General features: G+C 37.6%; 1 protein-coding gene across 2 annotated transcripts; it reads left to right on the forward strand.

Moving 5' to 3' along the window:
- Positions 1-10,103: 10,103 nt before the first annotated feature.
- LOC109183317 lies at positions 10,104-16,609 on the forward strand. Of its 2 annotated transcripts, XM_019333408.1 has the most exons (11): positions 10,104-10,286; positions 10,364-10,414; positions 11,789-11,905; positions 13,098-13,245; positions 13,300-13,592; positions 14,236-14,723; positions 14,950-15,049; positions 15,169-15,234; positions 15,346-15,426; positions 15,536-15,643; positions 16,196-16,609. In XM_019333408.1, the coding sequence occupies exons 1-11, from the start codon at positions 10,248-10,250 to the stop codon at positions 16,505-16,507; spliced, it is 1,803 nt and encodes a 600-aa protein (XP_019188953.1). In that variant the 5' UTR covers positions 10,104-10,247; the 3' UTR covers positions 16,508-16,609. The 2 variants fall into 2 exon arrangements, with proteins under 2 accessions (XP_019188953.1, XP_019188952.1); XM_019333407.1 differs by having other exon boundaries at positions 13,098-13,592.
- The last annotated feature ends 1,569 nt before the right edge of the window (positions 16,610-18,178 follow it).

The following is an 18,178-nucleotide window of genomic DNA, read 5'->3' on the forward strand; positions in this document are numbered from 1 at the left end:
AACGCACATGAAAAAACCACCCTCCAAAATCCCCAACCAAACAGTATGTAGTTACACAGTAAAATGCACAGACCATAAATCGACCATGCACAGAGTATGCTGAAACGCGACTATACACCTCGGGAACCAGGAAATAAAAAGTTATACAGTAAAGTGCACAAGCGTACATACAACTACGCACAAACCAGAGTAAAAAAACACGCAGTCGAATATTTTGCATTCCAAAAATACAATGGATATAAATATTTGATCTCGAAACAAAAGGATTTTAGAAATACGTGAAAACCCATGCTCACTCTGAGAACCAAAGATTTCTAACCAAATACAAGGAAAATACATTATAATACCATAGTCATGCTAATACCCAGTTACAGCACTATGCACATACTAAGGGAGGTGCACGCACACACCACGATAACCACTCATTTCAGCGACAAACAAAAAAAAAAAAAAAAGCACATGTACACTAACAACCTTATGCTCTGCAAAAAAAAAATAGTGCAGAAACCACCCTCCAAAATCCCCAACCAAATAGTATATATTTACACAGAAAAATGGACACACCAAAGACAGACCACGCGCATAATATGGTGAAACGCGACTATACAACTCGGACCCCAAATAATAAAAGGTTCAGTAAAATGCACAAGCTAACATACAACTACGCACAAACCAGAGTCAGAAAATCACAAAGTGGAATATTTTGCATTCCAAAACTACAATGAATATAGAAATACGTGACAAATCTATGCTCACTCTGAGAAACAAAGATTTCTCATCAAATACGAGAAAAAAATACATTATAATACCATCGTCATGCCAATACCCCCCATTATATCACTATGCACATATTGAGGAGGGTGTACGCACACACCACGAAAACATCACATTTCAGCAGCAGACAAACAATCGCGTTTGCAACCCAAAAAAAAAAAACAAAAAACAAAAAACAAAAAGGGTTCCGGCCGAAATACCTCTACGCCGTCCGCCGCGAAAACACCCCCCCCCCCCCCCCCCCGACAACCCACAAAAACACCATGCAAAAAAACCCGACCCCGGAAACACTAACCCATGCCAGAAATGAAAACCTTATATCAAACATACAAAAAAAAAAAAAAAAAAAAACCTAACGCACAAAACCGATTAGAACAATGAATTAGCTGGAGAAGAACTGGACTCACCCCCTTTCGCTGCTTAGAACTCCTTGTAGACGAACTAGCCATATTAACCACCAGCCGACGAGGGAACAACCGCACCGACGACGACGAGACCGGCACACCGGAGAGCAGCAAACCCTAGCTTCGCCGAGAAGAGAAGCGGAATCGACTGGAATTGAAGAGTCACGGAGAGAGAATGAGGTGTTCTGATAGGAAAAAAACTGAAAAGCCACGCAAGAAGAAAAATGAATAAAAACTAAATATTTCAGCCTTCCAAAAAAATAACCATAATGACCGGAAGAAATAAATGGCAAGTAATAATATCAATGAGAAAAATACCAAAACACCCCTAATTACATAATAATTTGAACAAAACATGTGCATAAATGACCCAGATCTAAACTGTTAAAAATTGCAAATGAACGAACCAGATGTAGCCTCACGATCTCACCTAGATAGGGGGTCTCATTTGATTATATATATATATATATATATATATATATATATATATATATATATATATATATATATATATATATATATATATATATATATATATGCCTCGCCCCGAGGGCCAGGCCGGGGTGCTAAATTCGAAATCCATTCCCTACCTAAGTAAGAAACGAAGCGGGCCGACACGACAAACAAAGTCCATTTTAACTGCTCTAATCATCATGATATACCGTATAATGATTACTCGGGGTTAAACTTAAAGTGCATCCTATCCTTTAAATAGCTTAATTTATTGCGGGTTTTTGTTATATATAAGTGATGGAATTAATTAACTCAGGGTCCGGATCAATTAACCCGAACAAATGAATAAACGTGGCAAGTATTAAGATTAAACGATAATATGGGTGTAAATATTGGTACGAATATAGTCACGGAGACTGATATTGTATTAATTGTTGGAAAAAATAGCTTAAAATGGCATAAAGTGGCATGTTAAGTGGCTATTTTGTGGTACAATTATCAGTGGGGTCCACTTCCGATTTGGGTCGGGTTAAAGTGGATTCGGATTCTTCGTAGTGAGACGAAGAGATCGATATATTGTACGCTCAAAACGGATAATGGGTGAATGAGATATTGATTCTCAAAGTAGACCCATTTGAGTTGGAAAATGAAGGGAAAAAGTGAGCTTTTGTCCCACATTGCTTTGGAATTAAGATTTCCCCCCCCCCCCCCCCCCTTATATACAAGAGCTCTTTTGAAGCTTGTAGAATTGTATAGCATAGAGGCTCTCTCGCGCGGGGGGGGGGGGGGGTGCAAATCAAATTCCAACTAGCAGAGCTTGATTCAAGCCCGAGCTCGTGTGCGCCGGCACCTGGGGGCACGAATGTCGTCCAGAAATTGGCTGGCCTTTCGTGTAGTGGTGCACCGAGAGGACAACTCTCGTGCAACAGAGTCCACGAGAGGTGCAAGGGCCGAAACTGGAACCCTGTTGAGGGGATTGAATTCATCTGTTACGGAATTAATTGTCTATTAATTCCAACAGGTAGTGGCCTGCTGTTATAGCTGTTGGAAGGCAGCTTTAATGTCATTTTTAATTGCCATAATAAAGGCTATTGGCTCCTTCAACCCTATATAAGAGAGGGTAGAGACAGTAGAGTTTTTACACACAGAAACATAGAACACGAAAGTTCGTTTTTTTTAGCTTCAAAACCTCTCTGCTTCTACTCTTTCTTGGCCTACTGTGTTCATAGCCATTGTCTTGCTCGCCGGATTCCTTGTTTGAGTGCTCAAACATTGAATCATTAGCAAGTTTTATCCTGGGAAGCCTAGGCCACAACGCTCCTAGCATCTTTGGGAGGTGGCAAATAAGGTTTTAAGGAAAGAGTGCTCACTCGACTCTTGCAAAAACCCAACACCAAACAGTAGCCAAATTTCTTCATCTTTCCTTCCCTTCTTTCTAGAAAATAATAGTCAATTTTAATTTGATTATTATTTGTGTTTTCTACCAACGGAACCAACAGTCTTAAAACCTTACTCTTCATTTTCCCGTTGGTTGTTTTCTCCGAATTTCCTTGAAGAAAATGGAGCATCCCGTACTGCCAATCGATGGGGAGGATAATGTTGTTGCGGACAACAATGGAAGAAACGACAACAATAACGTTGTTGCGGATAACAGTGGAGGGAATGGCAACAATGTTGCTAATTCCCAAGCTACACCAGTGAACGTTGGTTCACAAGATGGTGGGAGCACTGAGGGATATATTCCTATGTCTCGGGTACCTTCGGTACCGAGTGGTTCGACTGAAAAGCCGGAGAAGTTCACCGGTGTTGGTTCGAACTTCAAGAGGTGGCAACAGAAAATGTTGTTCTACCTAGCAACTCTCAGCTTGGCGAGGTTCTTGTCCGAGAAGGTTCCCGAGTTAAAGGAACAAGATGCACAATCCGTGATGACAGTTGGCTATTGGAAGGATTCGGACTTCCTTTGCCGAAACTACATCCTGAATGGATTGTGTGACACGCTATATGATGTATATCGAAAGATAAGCACATCAAAAACGTTGTGGGAAGCTTTGGATCATAAATACCGAAGTGAGGATGCCGGCTCAAAGAAATTTGGAGTTGGCCGATTCCTCGACTTCGAAATGGTTGATTCAAAGACCGTGCTCAGTCAGGTAGAAGATTTGTAATTAATCTTTGATGAGATCCGTGACGAGGGCATGGTGCTAAGTGAAGCCTTCCAAGTGGGATCTGTGATCCATTTGTTGCCTCCAGGTTGGAAGGACTTCAAGAACTACCTTAAGCATAAGCGAAAGGAGATGAATCTGGAGGACCTGATCCAGCGACTCAGGATTGAGGAAGGGAACAGGACGAATGATAGGAAGGCTCCTATCGTTGTTGGCGCTAAGGCCAACGTTGTGGAGCACGGTAAGAGCTCCAAGAGGAACAAGAAGGACAAGCGAAAGCTAGGTCCGAAAGGTGGCGTTACCAAGAACAAGTTTCCTGGTGAATGCTACAATTGTGGCAAGCATGGCCACAGAGCATCTGAATGCAAGGCTCCAAGGAAGAAGAACAAGAGTTCTGAAGCCAATGTTGTTGGAGATAGCAGTCAGAAAGAGGTCGAGATTAGCCTTTCGGCTATGGTGACCGAAGTGAACCTCGTGGGCTCAAACCCTCGTGAGTGGTTCATTGATATCGGTGCAACCAGGCACTTGTGTTGCAACCGAGAGATGTTCAACACCTGAGACCATTGAGGGTGAAAAGGTGTGGATGGGAAACTCTGCTCAGTCTGCTGTGGAAGGCATGGGCAAGGTGGTTCTGAAGATGACTTCCGGGAAAGAACTAACATTGAACAACGTGCTGTATGTTCCTGAGCTAAGGAAGAATCTTGTGTCTGGCTCTCTGTTGAACAAGCATGGCTTTCGCATGGTGTTCGAGTCAGATAAAGTAGTTTTGTCCAAGTTAGGAATGTTTGTTGGTAAAGGATATGTAACTGATGGGCTCTTTAAGCTCAGTGTAATTCATGTTATCAATAAAAGCAAAGTTAATTCTGTTTACTTGCTTGAGTCTTCCAATTTATGGCATGGTAGACTAGGTCATGTTAATTTTAATTCTATGCGTAGATTAATTAGCATGGACCATATTCCTAACTTCCAAATTGACACAAATAACAAGTGTGAAATTTGTGTTGAGGCAAAACTAACTAAAGTACCTTTCAAATCGGTTGAAAGGGAAACTGAACCACTAGAATTAATCCATAGTGATTTGTGCGATTTTAGATCGATACAAACGAGAGGTGGTAATAAGTATTTTATCACATTTATCGACGATAGCACACAATACTGCTATGTGTATTTGCTTAAGAGCAAAGATGAAGCCGTTGATAAATTCGTTCTTTATAAGAATGAAGTGGAAAACCAACTTAATCGGAGAATTAAGAAGGTTAGAAGCGATAGAGGTGGTGAGTACGAAGCACCTATTGGTGACTTCTGTGCAAGTGTAGGTATAATACACTAGCGTACTGCACCTTACTCACCTCAATCGAACGGTGTTGCCGAACGAAAGAATCGTACATTGAAAGATATGATGAATGCGATGCTTATAAGTTCGGGCCTACCTCAAGATGCGTGGGGTGAGGCGATTTTGACAAGTAATTACCTTTTGAATAAGGTACCCCGAAAGAAGCTCGATAAGACTCCTTATGAGCTGTGGAACGGTAGGAAACCTTCCTACCAGTACCTGAAAGTGTAGGGGTGTCTTGCCAAAGTTTTGGTGCCAACACCTAAGAAAGTAAAGATAGGTCCTAAGACGGTGGACTGTATCTTTATTGGCTATGCACATAATAGTAGTGCTTATCGGTTCTTAGTACACGAGTCCAATAATCCAGATGTACACGAGAACACAATAATAGAATCAAGGAATGCATGTTTCTTCGAGAATATATTTCCTTGTAGGTCCAACGAGGAACCAAGTACGTCAAAACGAACATTTGACGAAACTATGGATAATGATAGTGGGGAATCTGAGAAAGAACCCGAGCTCGAGCCGAGACGCAGCAAGCGGGCGAGAGTTGGAAAATCATTCGGTCCTGATTTTCTAACTTACTTGTTAGAGTACGATTCGGGTACTCTAACTTGTTTATTAGAAAATGAACCCGATTTTCTATCTTGTTTGATAGAGAACGAGCCTCGAATGTATGTAGAAGTCGTGACTTCTACGGAAGGACCAATGTGGAAAGAGGCTATAAAAAGTGAAGTGGATTCTATCCTACAGAATCACACTTGGGAACTCTTGATCTTTCTCCGGGTAGTAAACCCTTAGGATCCAAGTGGGTCTTTAAAAGGAAGATGAAACCGGATGGTTCCATCGAGAAGTATAAGGCTAGGCTTGTAATCAAGGGTTACAGGCAACGCGAGGGCCTCGATTACTTCGACACGTATTCTCCCGTGACGAGAATAAACTCCATTAGAATGATACTTGCCATAGCCGCGTTGCGGAACTTGGAAGTTCATCAAATGGATGTGAAAACCGTTTTCCTAAATGGCGAATTAGATGAGGAGATCTATATGGAACAACCCGAAGGGTTCGTGGTTCCGGGCCAAGAAAGGAAAGTGTGTAAGTTGGTTAAATCGCTTTATGGTTTAAAACAAACGCCTAAGTAGTGGCACGAGAAGTTTGACCATGCGATGTTAACTAACGGGTTTAAAATAAACGAAAGTGACAAATGCGTCTACGTTAAGGAAACGATAGACGGCTACGTCATCCTTTGTTTATATGTCGATGATATTCTCATCGTTGGTAGTAATGATCGGATGATCAAGTCTACCAAAAACATGTTAAATGCGAGATTTGACATGAAGGATATGGGTTTGGCCGATTTAATCCTCGGGATTAGAATCACTAGAAAACCTGATGGTCTCGTGTTAAGCCAATCACATCATATTGACAAAATCCTTGAGAAATTTAACAAGGATGATAGTCAAGTGGCTAGGACACCATTTGATACAAATATTCACCTAACCAAGAACCACGGATAAGGTATTTCACAAGTGGAATATGCTCGGTCATTGGTAGTTTGATGTATCTTATGAGCTGTACTAGGCCGGATATTGCCTATGCGGTTAGTAAACTCAGTAGATATACGAGTAACCCCGGTGTTATGCACTGGAAGGCACCTGGGGGCACAAATGTCGAATGTCGTCCGGAAATTGGCTGGCCTTGCGGGCTAAGTTATGCCAAACTTCGGTATCATTTTCCAACTGGTATAGCCACTTGGTTCGGCCAGAACCGAACCGAGAGCACCTACTCTCGTGCTACTAGAGAGCAGGGCCGTTCCAATACAAATAGAGGTCCTGTGCGACTTCGAATTTTAGGCCCCTTTTCATTATAATATATATTAATTTAGAATTAATGACATCTCAATTTCTTAGATCATATATATCAAATAAAAACGAATCATTTGATTTATCGTTGTAACTACCATCATCTAAACAACCATTAACATTTTTATCATTTTCATCGTCACAATGATATTTATCATTGTCGTACACACTATCATTTAATTTTTCTTCCAGTCTCACAATCACATTGATCTTCTTTGTGAAGATTAGCATGTAACAAATTTTCATTGGCATCACTCTTGTGCTCATCTATTTGATATTCTTTTGTAATGAATTTTTCAAGAGCTCTCTTTGGAGATTGAGTTAGTTGTTCAATAAATCTTTTCTTTTTATGCTTCTCAGACCCGGATGAATATTTTCTAGAAAATATCTTTACAAAATCCTAAGAAAAAATTGTTTAGAATCTCTATCAATAAATAATTTAGGGAATTTATTAAGAAACCAACTCTTAAATATATTATTTAATATTTAAAATTATTAAGACAATAAGCCATGTAAATAAATAATTATTGTGAAAAAATCAAATAACATGTACAATTGAGTTAATAAGTTTTAATTAATAATTACTAGATGTATGATGAAGAACTTGGGGAAAGACTCAATGAGACCTATTGACCAAGATATTAGGAAAATAGAGATTAAGGAATACGAAAAGAGATTAGGAAAAAATAGAGATTAGGTATTGAATTATTAGAATATCATAATAATTGAAAATTATGCTAATATTTTGTTCCTGCGTAAGTACGTGGTTATTGAAATATTGCTCTAGCTTCATAATCTCAATAAGGCAAATTATGCCGTGGAAACGTGTCCACCTTGCAATGTGGACATGGTTATAAAACTGTCATAATTGTGAATATAGAGTTCAAAAATTATGAACATAGAGTTTTATAATTATGAACATAGAGTTATGAACATAGAATTCTATAATTATGAACATATAGTTCTGTAATTATGAATATAGAGTTCAATAATTGTGAATATGAAGTTAAAAAATTATGAACATATAGTTTTATAATTATGAACATAGAGTTCAGTAATTATGAACATAGAATTATGAAATTGTGAATATAGAGTTCGTTAATTGTGAATATAAAGTTCAAAAATTATTAATATAAAGTTCAATAATTATGAACATAGAACCGTGTCCGCCTTACAAGGTGGACAAGGTTCCACGACATAACAATTAAATCAATAATATATGAATAGAATATATATATTTTACAAATGGGCCCCCAAAATTTGGGGGCCACTTGTAAAAGAAAAAAACGTATATACGTAGTATATTATATATTTATGGCCTTATGGGGCCCCCAAAAATTGGGGGCCCTATGCAATGGCCCTGGGCAAACATGCCCAGGGCCGGCCCTGCAAGAGAGCACGAGAGGTTGTGGTGCACCGAGAGCATAACTCTCGTGCAACAGCCACCTACTCTCGTGTAGTGGTGCACCGAGAGGACAACTCTCGTGCAACAGAATCCACGAGAGGTGCAAGGGCCGAAACTGGATGAGGTCGAAAGTTGAGACCGAACCCTGTACGCTAACGGTCTGGAACCCGAAAGTTCTGACTGTTGAGGGGATTGAATTCATCTATTACGGAATTAATTGTCTATTAATTCTAATTTTTGAATTCTGAATTCAATTCCTAGGTAGTGGCCTGCTGTTATAACTGTTGGAAGACAGCTTTAATGTCATTTTTAATTGCCATAATAAAGGCTATTGGCTCCTTTAACCCTATATAAGAGAGGGTAGAGACAGTAGAGTTTTTACACACAGAAACATAGAACACGAAAGTTCGTTTTTTTTAGCTTCAAAACCTCTCTGCTTCTACTCTTTCTTGGCCTACTGTGTTCATAGCCATTGTCTTGCTCGCCGGATTCCTTGTTTGAGTGCTCAAACATTGAATCATTAGCAAGTTTTATCCTGGGAAACCTAGGCCACAACGCTCCTAGCATCTCTGGGAGGTGGCAAATAAGGTTTTAAGGAAATAGTGCTCCCTCGACTCTTGCAAAAACCCAACACCAAACACTAGCCAAATTTCTTCATCTTTCCTTCCCTTCTTTCTAGAAAATAATAGTCAATTTTAATTTGATTATTATTTGTGTTTTCTACCAACGGAACCAACATTAATTATATGCGAAATGCTATTACAGAGGTGCGGGGTGTGTAATAACAATACAAGTGTAAGTTTAAGACATGAGATACCGTGATTAGGATATCAAGGAGGAATTTTATAGCCTATGCCACCATAATAATCGCGGAGAAATCGTTGGAGATGCCCCCAACCGCCTTGGACCGCAACAAGCGCCGCATGACTTGAACAATGCGGAGACCTCGTCTTCGGCCGAGCCGACCCCGGTGGCCAAGCCCGCGCTGACGGATCCCGTGGTGGGCGAGCCTACGTGGGCCGACCCCGGGGTGCCGAGCCCATGTTGACTGACCCCAGGGCGGTAAGCCGACCCCAAAGGGTGGCCGACCCTCGGTTGGTCGAGCCCACGGTAGCCGACCCCGTGGTGGCCGAGCCTACGTGGCCGACCCCGGGGTGCCGATCCCATGTTGGCCGACCCCGGGTGGTAAACCAACCCCGGGATGGTTAGCCGACTCCGGGGTGATCCATTATGCCGCGTGCGTAGTCCACTCAGTGTCGGGTCTGATCTGTTCCATATTACTTAGCTCTGAGTCGGCTCCGTAATTATTCCATCAATAAAATATAAGAATAAGAATAAGAAATTGAGCAGTGGTCTTTTTTCCAAGCTACGCCACCTCTACTCTTCTCTTGCTGCTGTGGTTAGGCATAGCAGCATAATATGATGTGTTCATGTCCCACTCACACCCACACCCTAATCTCTTGGGTTTAACCACTGCACAATCAAAAACCCCCTATCCTATCAGATCGACAACCACAACTACTACTACTAGTACTACTGCACTTTGAAAGCTCCCTCTCATCTATTCTTGTGCTGCACTTTCAACAAAATTCTCAACAGCACAAGCTTTCAACCAAAGCCACCCACACCCACACCCTTTATTGCTTCCAGTCCAAGATTACTCACCAACACTTTGATTATAATAATAATTACTATTATTATATCATTGTTGCCATACTAATCAAGAAAGCGTTGGTGGTGGGTTCCCTTTTTCTTGTCTTTTAATGGGTTTCCCTGCTGGCCGCCAGTTTTGCAGAAAAGTTTCTTGAATCTCCGGCCGCTAAGGTGCTGTTTTTACTTTCCCGGCCGGCCTTCATGGCAGACCTAGCCGCCGTTCACACCCCGACGCATATTGTAAGTTAATTATGCCCGCTTTTTGTTTGGTGCACTACGGTCGATCGTCGTTTGACACAGTACGGTTTGTGTTCCAGAGAAAGAAGAAGATCATTGGACACCAAAAGAGGGAGGAACTCCAAAGAGAGGTATGTATGGGCATCATAAAGCTAGGCTTTTATTTATTTATTTATTTTACATACTTCACTTATGTTAGGGAGTATTTCAATAAATGAGTATAACTCAGTCGAGTTTCAATCATATTACATCTAAAAGTAATTTTTTTTCTTCCAAAAATGTTGCTTTGTGCGTTTTATATTTTGCTTTACGAGAAAAATTCGCAATCACTATTTGAAAGTGTGTAATGAGTAGTTTGCACGGGTAGCCAGTTAATTTTTGGATGACCGATTATGAGCAAAGACACTGACCGCCATAATATGAGATCGAGTTTCACTCTGATCTCTTGTGGGCCCTAAGCAACTTTTGTGGATAAGTGTTCATGGGGTATGTTTAGAAAATCTTATTTTAAAATACAATATAATGAATATATGATTCTCGTATTCGGATGATTATGAGTTTAATTTTTAACAACACTCTTTCATTAATTAAACTAGTCACACAAATCTTTCTAGTGTATTATTTACACAAAACATACATAAATAATAATTGAATTTTCTCATCACCTAAAATACAATATAATGTCGTATACTCGTATACTGTCTAAAATCTAGTAATTAATGTCATACATATAGGTGATGGGTCGCATATGCAGCCTAGTCTATGTTATTGTTGGATTAATGTTCCACTTTGCCAGGCTAATTCCTTTGCTCATGCTAAGGCTAAAGCCTTTTCGTGTGGAGTGCCATACTGGAATGTTGTCTATTAATAGCCAACACTTTATATCATTTCATCTCTGAAAATTAACTCACTTAATAACCAATTCAAGAGTTGTTATACCATCTATCAGGGTCCACCTTGATCCTGATCCTAAATGAGATATAAATTGTGTATTTTTAGTATTGGAATAATTGTAAACTTCTAGAATATAAATTGTGTTTCTTAGTCAAAACACATAACAACTGTAAAAGTGAATTTGTAAATACAATAGAGGATCATCAAATCTTAATATGTTAATACTGTGTGACTGCAATATTTGAAAGGAACTTGTGAATACAAACAAAGTAATCAATTACATATACATTAACATTATGTGTTCGTAATATACAAATTATGAATTTTTAAAACGTAAATTGTGATCTTTTAGTATGTAAATTGTGAACATTTGGACCCAGGTCCCCATAATAATTTGTGACCAATTCAATCACTAATTAAATTCTCAACTTAATTATATTTCTGATATTTTTTTGCCAATGACATTATGGTCTAATGGCATAAAGTGACTCTCTCAAATGAAGCTCATGAATTTAAGCCATAGTGGAGTCAGTTGTACTAAAAAAAAAAAATTGTATAATTTTTACTCGAAACGATAAAAATTAATTTCTAGAAGTTTATGTTATTTTAAGGTTTCTGAGCTGAGTAAAATGCTGGAACATGAACAAAAGGTGCGAGAATTTCTGGATGGTGTTTACCAGCGGAAGAATGCTTCAGCTCTCAGCATCCCAAATTTTCTTCCTCCAAAAGTATGCATTTCTTGATTTCTTTCACTTATTTACATTTGTGTTGTGTTGAAGAATGCTTAGCTTATTTGTTTCAATATTTTAATATAATTAGTTACATGCCAATGACTAATAACCTAAACGATTACTCTATGTGCTATATATTCTGGATATATACAATCTTTTAATTTAGGAGTAATATTTTTTTATTTGATTAAAAAATGACATATTTCATTCGTCGCTGAATTATATGTATGAGTTCTGGTATAAATTCAATTCCTTAGTTATTGCCATGTTTATGTTTTGTCCTTCAATTGTTTTTGAAGTGATCATTTTTGTTCATTTCGATGGCAGTTGGCAGATCTTTAAATGGCAAGGGTAAACATTAAATTTTAATTATATTCACCTTCTTCTCTAAGCATCTATATAAGGTTAATTCTTACATTTGTTTACTATTAGATTGGAGCTCAAGTTTTGTTAAATAAACTCAATGGCAAGTCTGGTGTAAGATTATCATTTTGTTTTTTATAGTTAAAATATTACTTTTATATATATGAATTCAAAGTATTACATTTTAACTAAAAATTATTACACGTATGTGTAAGATATCTTACATAATATCTACTCATTGAAATATTTATATGAGAAGAAATCAAATTTCCATGTTTATGGTTGTTATTTAAGTTTTTTTTTTTTTAATTTTTTTATTTTTTTTTATTTTTTTTATTGATTTTTCATTTAAATCTAACGATAAAGGGAGGATTAATATCATCCGATCCATATATTTGGGTTGATTAAGAGTTAAAAATTGAAGAAAAAATACATTGACATTCCTAATTAGGATGATACATTTGAAAACGTTTGATAGTGTCTTCATAAACAATTAATAGTGCACACACCTAAGTACACTATTAGTTATCTGCGAATACATTATCAAGTATTTTCAAATGTATCGTTATAATTACAAAAGTGTCACAACATTCTTTTCTTGATTTTCAACTCTTGATCAACGTAACTCATATGGATGGATGACACTAATCCTCACTTTTTTAAGTCAGACATGGATTCTCATATGATATATCCTTCTTCTATATATAAAATAGATAAAACAATAAGAGATGGAATCTATACATGCAATACACCTTAGGGACTAAATATGTCATTTTCCTTTTAATTAATTGATTTATAACCCCCATAGAGCAAAAAAAATTTGCAGATGAAGGAGCTTTTGGGCGAGTTGGCCATGGTGGAAAGCGAGATAACTCGGCTAGAAACCCAAATCACCCAGCTCCAAGCAGACGTGAACCAGGAGAAGGAGCTTGCCAAAATGGAAGCTGATGCCAAGGCCAAAGAAGAGGCAAGAATGAAGCAATGGCACCACATATCTTCTTCCCTTACACCAAACAATAATCCACCATTAATATCCAACCTGCAGACCAAAGGGTTGACAGATAATATTCATCACAAGTTGCCATTTGATACCAAGGCACTGCACTTCATTAGCAAAGCCATCAAAGGCGACTATGGCGTCAAGAACTTCAGCAGTCATGTAAACGAGACAGCATCTTTGAGCCCCAGCTTGCACAAAGATTCAAAGGAGAATCAGTTCCATGAAGAAGTTATTAGAACGTTTGGAGAGAGGGTTCCAAGGAAGAGTGGCTTCATCAAACCTGCTTCCCCGTTGCGAGAGCCTCGCCAACCCACCCCTAGGGTACCACTCTAATCTCAATTATTTTGTCACAACTAAAAATTTAAATGGATTTGGTAACCACAAAGGTTATAATAAGTTGGCCAAACTCTCACCAGGAACTTTCAATTCCCTTCTTTGTATGAGTTGGTCAACTATGAACAACTTAAGTTAGTTTACCTTATTGTGGTCCTTTGCGGGGGAGTCACAAGTCGTGGTGCACACCCTCAGCACTAGTAGCCTATTGATCTTATTGGTTTGAGTCGGTCAATTACGGGCACTGATTTACCTCTTTGTAATCCTTTGCGGGTAAGGGTCACGAGGCAGGTTTAACCAGATCCTCAGCTAGGAGCTGAGGAGTATATTGGCCTTTTTTGTTTGAACCAATTAACTATAAACACTCTAGGCTTGTTTACCTCCTTGTGGTCCTTTGCAAGTTAGGGTAACAAAGTACATACCCCGTGCACACCTGGCCTTCAGCGAAAGTGGACTATTGACTTTCTTGATTTGAGTGGATCCACTATGAATAACCTAAAATAGTTTATCTCCTTGTTGACTAGTACGTGTCACAAGCGAAATCTACTTTGTATAGAATTTCAAGTAGTGATGGTGTGTTTCACATAAAAAAAAAAAAAAAAATCTAAAATGATTAACATTTGGCATGCAGAGAGAACGCAACGTGGAGATGTCAATGGACATGTCACACAAATTCATGTCCACTTCGTGGCTATCAGAAGTGGGCCCAAAAGTGATGCCATCTCCCATGCACTCATCGGAAGAAGCCATTCAGAGATGGCCTCCCAACAAGCTGTCGGAGAGCATCATGAAATGTCTGCTCTACATTTACGTGCGACTGCTCCGAACCTCCAGAGCTATGGAGATGGAGAAGTCGTCGGGCACCATAGCTCGCTCCAATAACTTCTCCCTCAGCTTCAGATCCGAGTCGTCCAACCTAACCACTCTGCCCATGGCCATGCATAATAATAATAAACACTCATCAACAAGACAGCAGGACCCCTACGGCATTTTTGACTCGGAAAACTCTGTTCCCAGAGACATCGGCCCTTACAAGAATTTGGTTAGGTTTTCCTCCACTTCTATGGATACCAAATGCATCTCAACTTCCACCTCCGTTCCCTTGTTCCAAAAGCTCAAGTATGCACCCTAACTAACTAAGATCCATCCATGCTTTCACAATTTCAATTTTGTTTTTAAACCAGCTTGATTGGGGTGAATGGTCGTGCACTCTCGTCCCTTAAAGTGCCTCCTACAGTTAGAGCCTACTTAGGACACTGAAAAAAAAAAATTAAATCTTTTTTTACCTCAACAAGTTAACATCTCATTTATGTATTTTTTTTTTTTTTTTTTTTTTTCTTGTTAGGGTTTTGATGAGCAATCTAGAGAAGGTGGATTTGAGGTTTTTGACACACCAACAGAAGTTAGCATTCTGGATCAACATGTACAATGCTTGTATCATGCATGTATATATAATGGATTAAATCTTTTTTTTTTCCACCTTTTTGAATAATCGGAAAAACATGAGCTCGACTAGGAAGATATTCGCAAAAAATTAATTCTCCATGCATTTTGTCTCCTGCAGGGATTTCTTCAATATGGAGCTCCATCTAGTTCTACGCCAGAAAAACTGGCATCACTTATCAACAAGGTAATTCATGTACATTTTAATTATTATTATTTTTTGAATATTTACTATATATATATATTTTAGGAGGTGAATTTTTACAATTAACCTCGTTGGATATATATATAATTTCAGGCGACATTAAACATCGGAGGTCATACAATAAACGCTCAAGGTATTGAGCATTATATTCTGAGAAAACCACTCGGAAAAGAGGTAACTTAATTTAGGAAAATGCTTTAATTTATTAACAAATTCATTTTTTTGGGTTTAATTATATATATTTTGGATTAATTAATGTCAAATTTATTTGGGGGATGTAAAGGGTAAGCAAGATGAGAAGGGGAGCACAATTCCTTCACTCTATTGTCTAGGCTCCCTCGATCCAAATATCACATTCGCATTGTGTTGTGGCACTCGTTCCTCACCCGCTGTAAGTTCATTTCTTTTTTCTTTTTTTCTTTTTTTTGCTCGAAACAATGAAATTCATTCACAATTAAAAGAGTTGTACCACACATCTATTACTATTTCAAATAAGTGGTTACAAAATTAAATTCCGGTGGGGAAGACAGATTGGAATAGATTGAGCAAGTATAGAATGGAATAACAAATTTGTTCTCTCACACAGGACAAAGATTGGAACAAATTAAGGGGGTGTTTGATAAATAGATGTTAGATGATTGCGTTAGTGGGTTTGATTAGTCAATAGCATTAGCTAATTGTAGAAAAGTATTTAGTAAATTAGCTGATAGATAATTACATATAAAATTATTTTTTCAAAATGCTGGTCGAAACTTTGAGCAGCATAGCTTTTTGAATTTTAATCACTATTAGTTGTTACAAAAAGTTAACTAATCAAATACTCATATTAATTGTTTAACCAAATCAAACAATTAATAGTGATTAAATAAGTTAAAATTAACTGAAAAGTTAACTATGTTATCGAATAAGACCTAAAACTGAGTTTGGTTTAATCTATCGGCAGGTGAAAATATACACGGCAGAAGGGGTGTCGGCGGAGCTAGAAAAATCGAAGCTGGAGTATTTACAGGCTTCGATCATCGTGACGAACACGAAGAAGATTGCGTTGCCGGAGCTTCTGCTAAGAAACATGCGTGACTTTGCGCAGGACTTGGATTCATTGCTGGATTGGGTTTGCCAGCAGCTACCCACGTCAGGATCTCTCAGAAAATCCATCGTTGATTGCTTCAGGGGCGTCCATGGCGCCGCCAAATCGTCCGCCATTGTTGAGAAAATACCTTATGAATTCGACTTCCAGTATCTTTTATCTGTATGATGAATTACTGATTTTTGCTATAAATCTTAAATATGGTGTACATTATAGATATTGATTGCGTAACAATCATAACAGTTAAAATTTATGTTTACCATTATTGTCTCGGGAAGTTTTTGACACTTTTGATTTCACGATTATAGTAACTATCATAATTGATTCACATTTTCAAACTTTGCAGTTTCGGTCCACGACTATTTTATTTATTTATTTATTTATTTTACAAAAACGATCTTTTCGGCTCATTTTTTGTCAATTTCTCATCGGGGTAAGAACCATTTCCGACTAAAACGAACTGGAAAATTGACGGAAAATGACGAAAAGACCATTTTTTTCAAAAAATTAATAACCGTGAACCGAGATTGCAAGGTTTAAAAATTATAGATTAATCTTAATAATGTCAGTATAATCATGGGACTAAAAATGCAAACAAACTCTTGTCTCCGTTACAAATCTATACTATATTAATGTTATAAATACTTATGGTGTATGACCATCATCCCAACTATTTTACCTAAAAAAAAAATGAAGGGTTTGGATTCGATGTGGTTTTGAATTACAGATTTTCACGAACACCCAATTTAGTTCTCGATTACGGTGGTTTTTTCGATTTAATCATAAATGATATTTTGTGATTAATTAGGTTCTTAATTTGATGATTTTATTCAATTGAGTCCTATGTTAAGATGCATTTGTAATTTCACCTCTATTAATACCTAATTTAGTCCTCAATTATAATAGTTTTACCCAAGTTAGTCTTCAACGTAACTATAATGATTTTATCCAATTTAGTCCTTAACTATTGTGATTTTTCTCAATTTCGTCCTTGATCCTAACAGTCGAGGACTCAATTGGGTAAAATCATCGAAGTCGATGACCTAATTAAGTACAAAAAGTCATTTAGAACTTGTTGATTTTATGACTTTTGGGCAATCACAGCTGACCAACACAACCATAAAAAAAAAACGAGTATATGCAAAAATATAAAGAAAATCAATGGAGATAATATAGGTATTGTATTACTAAATATTACTTGTGAATAATGAAAATTGGTTACCCATCTTCCCATAGGGGTCTATTTATACATATTTTGGCCCTAGAACCCTACAAGGAATAAGAATTTTAAACTAACTATTTAATCTCTTAGGAGGCATTTGGTTCATGTTTATATAAGATAACCAATGTTATATTTGCTTGGTAATATAAGATTCTCATGTTTGGTTCAGGTTATGTAACTTTCCCAAGGAATGTCAGATAACCTCTGCATTAAGTTTTTAGCTATTGGAAGGGAATGTGAGATACCTTCCAATTTCTTAGGTAATCTCACATTCCCTTGTCTTATTACTAATGTTGAGCTTTGGACGTTTTAATCAATTTATCTTAGTACTGTTATCTTATTTACATATCTTAGTTTTAAACCAAACACACACTACAAGAAAAACAATTTTTAGTGACAAAAAATTAGTGACGGGTAGAGAAACCCCTCACTAAATGTGTTATTTACATGTTTTTTGTGAGAGTTGTTAAAAAATACTCTAGCTAAAGATTTTTTATTTAGTGACGAAATTTTAATTTTATATTTAATTTACAATTATACTATCGTTATTGGCATGACAAATTTTGTTACTCTCGTTATTGATGCCTGAAATTATTTTAGTCAAAAATAGTTCCCAC

The sequence above is a fragment of the Ipomoea nil genome, unplaced genomic scaffold (assembly GCF_001879475.1).
Source record: "Ipomoea nil cultivar Tokyo-kokei standard unplaced genomic scaffold, Asagao_1.1 scaffold1110, whole genome shotgun sequence".
In the NCBI taxonomy this organism is placed as follows: domain Eukaryota; kingdom Viridiplantae; phylum Streptophyta; class Magnoliopsida; order Solanales; family Convolvulaceae; genus Ipomoea; species Ipomoea nil.